Source organism: Lycorma delicatula, chromosome 10 (genome assembly GCF_047948215.1).
Source record: "Lycorma delicatula isolate Av1 chromosome 10, ASM4794821v1, whole genome shotgun sequence".
NCBI classification, from domain to species: Eukaryota; Metazoa; Arthropoda; class Insecta; order Hemiptera; family Fulgoridae; genus Lycorma; species Lycorma delicatula.
The window spans coordinates 26,067,385-26,076,222 of NC_134464.1; the positions used below are offsets into that span (position 1 = coordinate 26,067,385).

Below are 8,838 nucleotides of genomic sequence, written 5' to 3' on the forward strand. Positions count from 1 at the left end.
CTTTTTGAAATACTCGTTAGTAGGGGGGGGAGCTGCGTTATACGGGTTCTTTGTGCAATCTGCATTTGTACTACTGTATCTCCCAAACTCTCGCCAATAGCAGTATAATCATTATTGGTTAGATAAAGAATTCGTATCAAAAAATGTTAACATTTTTCTCAATGTAGGAAATAATGTTAATTTATAATTTCATTTTTATTTTTTAAGAAACTTAATTTACTTAAACTTCCATGACTTATAATATATTTATTATGAACTTTTAAACAATTCCTGTATTTATTTAATTAGGAGCAAAATTTTCCACGATTAATTAAAAAATGTATTAATGCTTTTCAAATACAAATAAGATTTATGATCTTAGTAAATATATATTTAAATTTATTTATTTAATTCTAATAATTAATTATATATATATATATATATATATATATATATATAGTGTGTGTCTGTGCGTGTGTGTGCGTGTGCGTGTGTGCGCGCGCATGTATAGGAAAGATATTTAACTTATTTTATTACATTATACAACTGTTTTTTTTTTTTAAATTATCATTACAACTTTATAAGATGTTTTGCGACTTCATTGTCGGTTTCTATTAAAACACATGTAAACAATCGCACGACATTATTTTTATTTCTTACGTAAGTTCAGTTCTAATGGTCAGGCACTATAATAATACAGCAAGGCAAGGCCTATAATCGAATAAAAAATCTGCAGGTCAACTAATAATTCAATGACTTTCATTGATGTAAAATATATCCAATGTTAAGCTTCTTCTGAGCAGTCATCATTACATTTTTACAGGTGCGCACATAATGTGGTAAATTAGTTTGCACAATTTACAAATAATGTGCACTAAGATAAATGTAGTCGCACAGTAGAATTCAAAAGCACACTAAACTGAAGTAGTTTTTTTTAGAGCAATATTATATAAATAGTGGAACACTAAAATCTAAAATATAAGAAATTTGTGATCGGTAGTTAGTAACGAGGTGATGGGTAGGCTGTTATTTTTCTTTTCTGGTGTTACAGATACGTCCGAGTCATTCTTTGAAAGAAGTAAAAGGCAATCGCATCCTGCGGCGACTGTGGCCAGATTTCCAGAAGTACCGTTAGGTTTTGGTCCATCATGGGACCGACAACGTTCGGAACTTTCACCAGAACCTTTAGAATATCTGACTCCCCCCAGACCGCCTGAACCTTCAAATGAGATAATCGAAATAGGTTTGAGATCGGCACCACCTTCTCCAACAATAGGATCGGTACCACAATTGACGCCCGATGATGGTAGCTTAGAAACAAAGTACGATTTGGGATATGATCCCGGTGATATACTCGAACCTCCACCTTCTGAACAGTTTTTATCGACATCTGAAACATCTTACGGTACTGTTGATCGTTTACTAGGTAGGAAACAAAATCAAGAGTCCGATTATCCTGCTGAACCGCTAGTAAATAGTGAAGGTCATTCATCATTTGAAGATTTTAATCCTGATGTATCGTCAAATATAAATATTGAACCGTCAGAAAATAAGTTCAGGCCGATAACGAATCCAAATTTTCATGTACGACCTCTCATTCCAACGAATTTTAATAAAAGACAAACATTCACCGGAACGAAGAAAGAAAATAAACCTAAGTACAAAAGACAGTCGGTCGAAGACGAAGAAGATAACGGTGGTGAAGAAAACGACGAACAGGATAGCAATGAGGATGAAGGCCACAGTAAAAAGTCAACCGGACCCGTTTACACTTTTGTAAAAACTGATAAACACGGTCATTACAAGTGGGGAGTCAGACTCGGTGGAGTGCATTAAAATGTTTTTATGAACTAGATCACCTTTTGTGAATAAGCTGCGTTTATAATGTATATAATAACTATTTATTTTACAGTAGAGTATGTATTATATACTGTAAGTATTTTTACAAAAAAAGCACATGCATGTTAATGTAAATAATTAGTAAAGTATATTTTAAAAAATCTTTTTGTGTTTGAAGTTATTTTAATAATTAAATCACAACTATTAACTTAACCAAAAACTTTCCGAAAATTTCACTTAGTTTTTTTATTGGTGCTGAGAAATAAGGATATCATATTCTTTTCGACACTGTCTTCGTACATTCATTTTTATACACTCTCCATCGTAAGATCATTCTATAATAAAACCAAAAGAAATATTAATTAAAAATAAAGAAAATAAATTCATTCGAAATTTTTACTTGCACGTAAATCAGAACCATTACAATGAAAATTATAAAGATTCTATTATCTGTTATAGCTTTCGATCCATTATTGATTTTTTTTTTTAACTTCCTGGACTACCGTTAGGTATTGCTTCAGAGGATGAAATTAATGAGATTTTAGTAACGTGTGAAAATGCTATGTCTGACCGTGATTCGAACCCGGGACCTTCGGATGTAAGGCCGAGACGGTACCACTTGCGCCACTGAGACCGGCAATCCATTATTGGATGAGGATCTCCATCAGTGCTTCCACTATTTCCTATTTACCTTTTACCTTTCTCCGATTTATTATTTCAATAAATTTTGATAACCTTTAAAGTATGATTCTAGCTAAATCCTTTAGATTTAATTCCATTGTAGAATTCGATATTTTAACGTAAATTTTTATACTGAATAATCAAACTTTAAATTATGTTTTTCTCTGATGGAATAATTCCCAGTTATTTATTAAAAATACAATGTTTTTCCCAATGTGTACGTTACAATCTATTCAAATAATGAACAATAAGAAACCTCCTCCACGGCCCAATGAAATGAGGATTATATATATATGACATATAAATGAGAGACTCAGGCCGAAAATTCCTGAACCCCAATCACCAAAGTACACCGGTATTCACAACCTAGTATTCAAATCTGTATAAAAGCAATTAACTTTTACTAGGATTTTAATCTATTTTTCTCTTTAGCCTGTAAAATCACCGTAATGTATTACTTAAGAGGATGAATTAGGATGATATGTATGAATGTAAATGATGTGTAGTCTTGTGTAGTCTCAGGTCAACCATTCTGGAGGTGTGCGGTTAATTAAAACCTAACCACCTCAGGAATGGTCCACCTGAGATTGTAGAAGACTACACTTCATTTATAATCATACATATCATCCTCTGAAGTAATACCTTACGGTGGTAAGGTAAATGCCTTACGGTGGTAAAAGGTAATGCCTTACCTTTTCGGAGACTAAACAAAAAAAAACGAGAAAACGAGAGAATTTTAACTTCAAAACCTTCGACTTCGAAAATCAGCTGTTTTAAAAAAGTGATTTGTGAACACGAATTAACCATTAGACCAACCCGGCGGGCTAAAAAATTCTATTAAAAATTTGTTCTTTTACAGAAGTAATATTAATTGGTAGATGAAGTTTTAAATAATAACTATTAAAACTTACATTTTCTGCATCACGTTCAACTTATGCACAAATGTGGTAAAAAAATAACGTTTTCTGAATTGTGACTAATTTTGTAACTATTTTTTTATATTTAATACTTTCATATGTTTTTTTTTACCCACTCCCCTGGGCCGGATCTACAATTAAGTTTAGCACAGACCAGAGGAGTGTCCATAAACTCAAACAGGCCTCCCGGTCTACCGACATGACAGTTTGGCCTGCCGGTTATTTATGGCTGCCTCTAACTTCTACAGTAGGGTAACCAAGCCTGACTATGTTGTCCCTGGGCTATAGCCCAGAAGCCGGTACTCGGTTTTTAAGTGTTGTTATTTTTACAGGTACTAAAGATTGATGACAAGTATTCAAGATACTTGTACAAATTTAATGTGAATTAAATTTTTGTTTCTAGCCAATGCCTCTAACAGTAACACACCCCAGGAGGGGCGGCCTCGCCGGGACTCGGTCTTTTTCAGCGCGGGGATTTTTAAGCCCCCGTGTCTCATCACCATCGCCCACCCGCGCAGACACAGGTGAACGGTGGCTCCACAGGGGTTGTCTATCACCCCCCTCAGTATGCTTCTGGCGCGTGATTTTCGTGATAAAGTTCGCTATGATGTTGTACTTCGCTTCGTGTGAAGCATTAACACCACTACGCCGTCCGCGTCAGTTAATCCTGAAGCTGTCGCACAAGCACGGCGTTCCCCTCCCACTTTTTTCACTGGAAGACGGCATGCTGAGGAGCCTTTCATATACTTAATATATATTTACCTTACGGATTTAAATCATGACTGTTTTTAATTTTATAATTAATTGAACGTATTCCATATACGATTTATATAATTTATTATTACGTACCGATCAAAATAATAATTTAAATTTTCTTAATTTTTGGTGTATTACCATAAACTCTCTGCTTTTTCTATTTAGACTCCGGAACTATCGTAAGGTATTACTTCAGACGATGATATGTATGAATGAATGTAAATGAAGTGTAGCCTTGTACATTCTCAGATCACCATTCCTGAGATGTGTGGTTAATTGAAACCCATATCACCATAAACAAAATTTGATTTGATTGAAGTTATATGCAACATAAAATACGCTTATCGCATTAACATACTTTTTTAATTACTAGAACTTTTAAAGTATATAAAAATAATTTTTAATTTCTACAAAAATATATTTAAATCATGTGTAGTATATAATAATTTTTTTCAATATCAGCTGATCAGAAGATATGTTTGGTAGCTTCTACTTTTACTTCTTCCTTGAACATTCCTTTTCAAATATCTTCTTCCCTTAACTATTTTCGCTAATCATATACCTTCACGCTATTCATCCATCATTCTCTTGATGAATGAAGGTTTCTTGGTCTTCTTTTTTTCACTTAACATAACGTATAACGTTCTTGTAATCGTACCTCTTATTCGAAGTTATACTAAAAGAAGTTATACTGAAAAATATGCCTAACTGCCAAAAGTTGCTCCGCTTTATCTTCTTTATCTCTTTTTATTTCAGCCTTCTTTGTTTTATGAAATATATTCTCATTTTTCTTCCCATTATACATCTAATAATAAATTTAATTTCCATTGCTTGAATTTTATTGATCAGTTAGCACCCAATAATACGTTTTTTCAATATTAAATTAGATGAAGTATGAAATGATGTCATGTAAAAGTTTTCGTTAGATTCCTAAAAAACTTCCTCATATCAAAACCGTTCCTTTTATATTTTCAAATGACTTACAACCACTTATACACTTTTCTCAATTACCATGTTCTTTAAACATCAGGAAAAATACAGTTTTCCTAAAATATTTTACGTTTTCACAAACGTTACGTTTATAAATGAAGTAAAATACATTGATTTCTATACAAGTTTTTTTTTATAAAATATGTACTTATTTATGTTCAGAATTACAGTTAAATTACTTATTTATTTTGGTTAATGGGTATAAAAATATCATATGTGGCTATTTGAATTTAATATGAAAAAAGAACGACGTCAAAAATTTCGGATACTTGCTGAAAAGCTACAATTTTATTAGAATTTTTATGAGAATATATTCACTTAGAAGAAGTAAAATACCCAAGTTTACCTGTTACGTTAACTGAAGATCTGGTAGACAAGAAACTAGATTTCTTACAAAATCCACAAATCAGTAGGGATTTCATATTATATTAAAAATAATTATTTTGAGGTATTATGAAATAAATTTCACCAGTTACAAGTGTGTAATAAAATAAGGTTCCTTCAGTAAGTGGGTATTTTGTCGTCGTTCAAACTTCTTCCACATATAGGAAGATCCAGGATAGTTGTAATCCAAAAGATGAAGGTAGTAGATATAGTTAAAAAATATTTTCGTTATCTATTAACGCAAAAAAATTCGGATATGGACAGAAAAGTATTTCTACAAATTATGTTTTTAACAAAATGAAATTCTACATATTAACCAACTTTTATTTTTAGTCACCTTCTAATAGACATGTTTAGAAACTTCTTAGTTCCAATCTCAGAAAAAATCTTTCAATTTTTTCCAAAAATCCATTCATCAGAAAGTCCAGGCAACTTCCAATGATTTAATTGTAACTGTTGGAATTTTTGAGGCTAAAAATACTTTCAATGACCAAAATAAATAATAATTAGATGGAATTAGGTAAAGGACGTGTATGATCCATGATCCAGAATATCCTGTTTTGTTGAGAATTACCATTGTTAAAGCAGACATAGGGTGAATTAATATTGTCTTGAAGGAAAACTCTTCTTTATCTTCATGAATACCTTCACGAATTTCTTGATTAATTTTTTATTAAAAAAATTGAATATCTGCATTGAGATTTTTTCTGTGTCATATGAAATCCCTTAGGAGCAGTCCAATTGAATCCCAAGACATAGTAGCCGTGCCGTGATCTTCAGAACATTTTTTTTTCTTCTTGAAGGAGATTCAGTGTTTCCTTTATATACTTCTTCTCTTCCATTCAGAGTAAAAAGGTGCACCAAGCCAAATAATCGAAGTCCAGAAATTTGTCTCCATTTTTCAAAACATTGAATAAGTTCTTGGGAACAAATTTCTATGCATGCTTTGAGTGATTCAAGAATTAAGATAGCAAGTGTTTTTATCTTGACAAGTACTGAAAATTGGTGACAAGTATTCAAGATACTTGTACAAGTTTAATTTGAATTAACTTTTTGTTTGTAGCTTTAAGTGGTATATATACGTATAGATGATCATATTGCAAAAGCTGGTAAGACCTTTGCGTTGTAACAATGAGAGCAGTTCTCAACGAAGAATTATAAGGTAATGTATAGTTTATTTTCCAGAAGTATACGTTACCAATGGTAGTGATTGATGAGTTGGCCAAACAAAATGCCCTCTGCAAACATAACCTCCATCATGTTCTGGAAAAGAAATGTAATCTTCTTTCATAAATTTAAATTAATTTTTATTTGTTTTATTTTTTCAGGAATTAACGGTTAATGTTGATAAAATTAATTTAAAGCAGTGACAATAGAAAAGTGTATAAGTTCATCCATATTTGTATCACGTTGTCATCGATGATGTGACTAAGGATACGGCTTGTATCTTAAATAAATAGGAATTGTACTGGTTGATCAAAAAATCCAGCATCGTTGCTTGGTAAAATGATCATAAATAAAGTGATAGAATTCAAATATGAGTTTTTGTGGAAACAACTTAAGATAATTTTTTTAATTATGGCTATTTATTTAAGAAATTTAACTATTTTCTAAGTATTTTGAAAGGTTTAATATTTATGATAGCATTTTTAAATTTTTTAAAGGGTTTTAAAACAAAAGTGATTTTGTTACATTGATTCAAAAGTTATTAAAATACCTAAATTTTTAACATTAGATGAACAGAGCTTTTTCCTCAAAATATTCATCAAACTTGGATCGCTCAATAGGTAATAATGAAAACCAATAATTTTAATACTTTATTCAATAATCTAAAATTACAACTCTTAATTAGATAACACTGTTTTTCTTAGATTTAAAAGGTGATTCTTCAGAAATAGAAGAACAACCGAATGCTGCAGCATCCGAACCGATGGTTGCAAGTGAAAGAGTCAGACGACAAGGAGGTCATGGAAGTCACGGAGTTACAGGACCTGTACATACTTTCCAGAAGACCGATAAACATGCTCATTATAAATGGGGCGTCAGACATCATGTTGGCCATGAATTTGCTGGACGAAGATAAGCGGCGCTGAAGATAAAAATGTGATCGACAAGTATAATGGTGTCGCGATAAAAAAACAATAGAGTATCATTTTTAATAATTTTGATTCCACTATTTCTTAACCGATCATATATTATAGGAAAAAATTAAAAAAATACAAAAATTAATTAATTTATTGATACACATAAAATAAAATATGATTTAAATATTTTAAATCAATTTATAAAATTTATTGATACACATAGGAAGTTTTTTTGAAATTAAGCTAATAAAGATCTAATCTACTGATGGAAATTTTAAAGATGTACAAATTATTGATCGTATTTTATTTCTAATATTTCTATTACAAAAGATCAAATTTTTTTTCCTGAAATATAAAACACCATTAATTATAAAATAATTACACTTTAATTTTTCATTTACCGCCTTATAAATTATGAAAATAATCAATTATTATACATACCAACTGGTTTTACAATACTTGATAAACGTTTCCGTCCATTGATATGCCTTGCCTCTATTGATCTTCTACCTTTATATGCAGGTGCTTCTAAAATGGTGGGCTGGCTATACTTTTTCGGATTCTACTTGTAAAATTAAACAAAAAAATATCCTTAGAAAAATGGCAGTTTCTCCTTCTTTCTACCCCTGTTTGCCATTTTGTTATTTTTATATAAAAATGTATATCTCAAGTTCGGATAGAGGAATCACATTAATATTTTGTAAGCGTCTTTGAAGGAAAGTTTTAAAATTAGAAAAAAATTAGGACTTAAAAACTTTGCAAATTACAAAATACCGGCCATGTTTTTTTTTAAATCCGTTATATCTCCATAAATATAAAGTTTATCAATATGTAAGTTTAGCTAAAATATTAAGCCTTTTATTTTGAATAAAATGACATTTTATTTTTTAAAATCGGTTAACAAGTAACCGAATTATGGCAGAAAATTGATGTAATTTTGTGTTTGTTTTCATGTCTTATACTTTACGATTTAATTCCATTAAATATTAATTGTTTTTATTTACTCTGTGTAGAGGAGATACGAGTATTAACATATTTACTTTCATTATTATATGTCTTGCCTCTTTTGATCCTTCATACCTTTGTACAAAGAGGAAATATTAACGTATTTATTTTCATCAAATCATTATGCATTATTTTTTACATATCCTTTTCCGATCTACACCCTCCCCTTTTTTTCTCGTAACGTTTATTTCGTAAATTTGTTA

The 8,838-nt window shown here is 30.8% G+C and overlaps 1 protein-coding gene across 1 annotated transcript; it reads left to right on the forward strand.

The window, feature by feature from the left end:
- Positions 1-993: 993 nt before the first annotated feature.
- Positions 994-7,629, forward strand: LOC142331692 (uncharacterized). Its single transcript, XM_075377724.1, has 2 exons — positions 994-1,801; positions 7,418-7,629. Exons 1-2 carry the CDS (start codon positions 994-996, stop codon positions 7,627-7,629), a joined length of 1,020 nt encoding a protein of 339 aa, XP_075233839.1.
- The last annotated feature ends 1,209 nt before the right edge of the window (positions 7,630-8,838 follow it).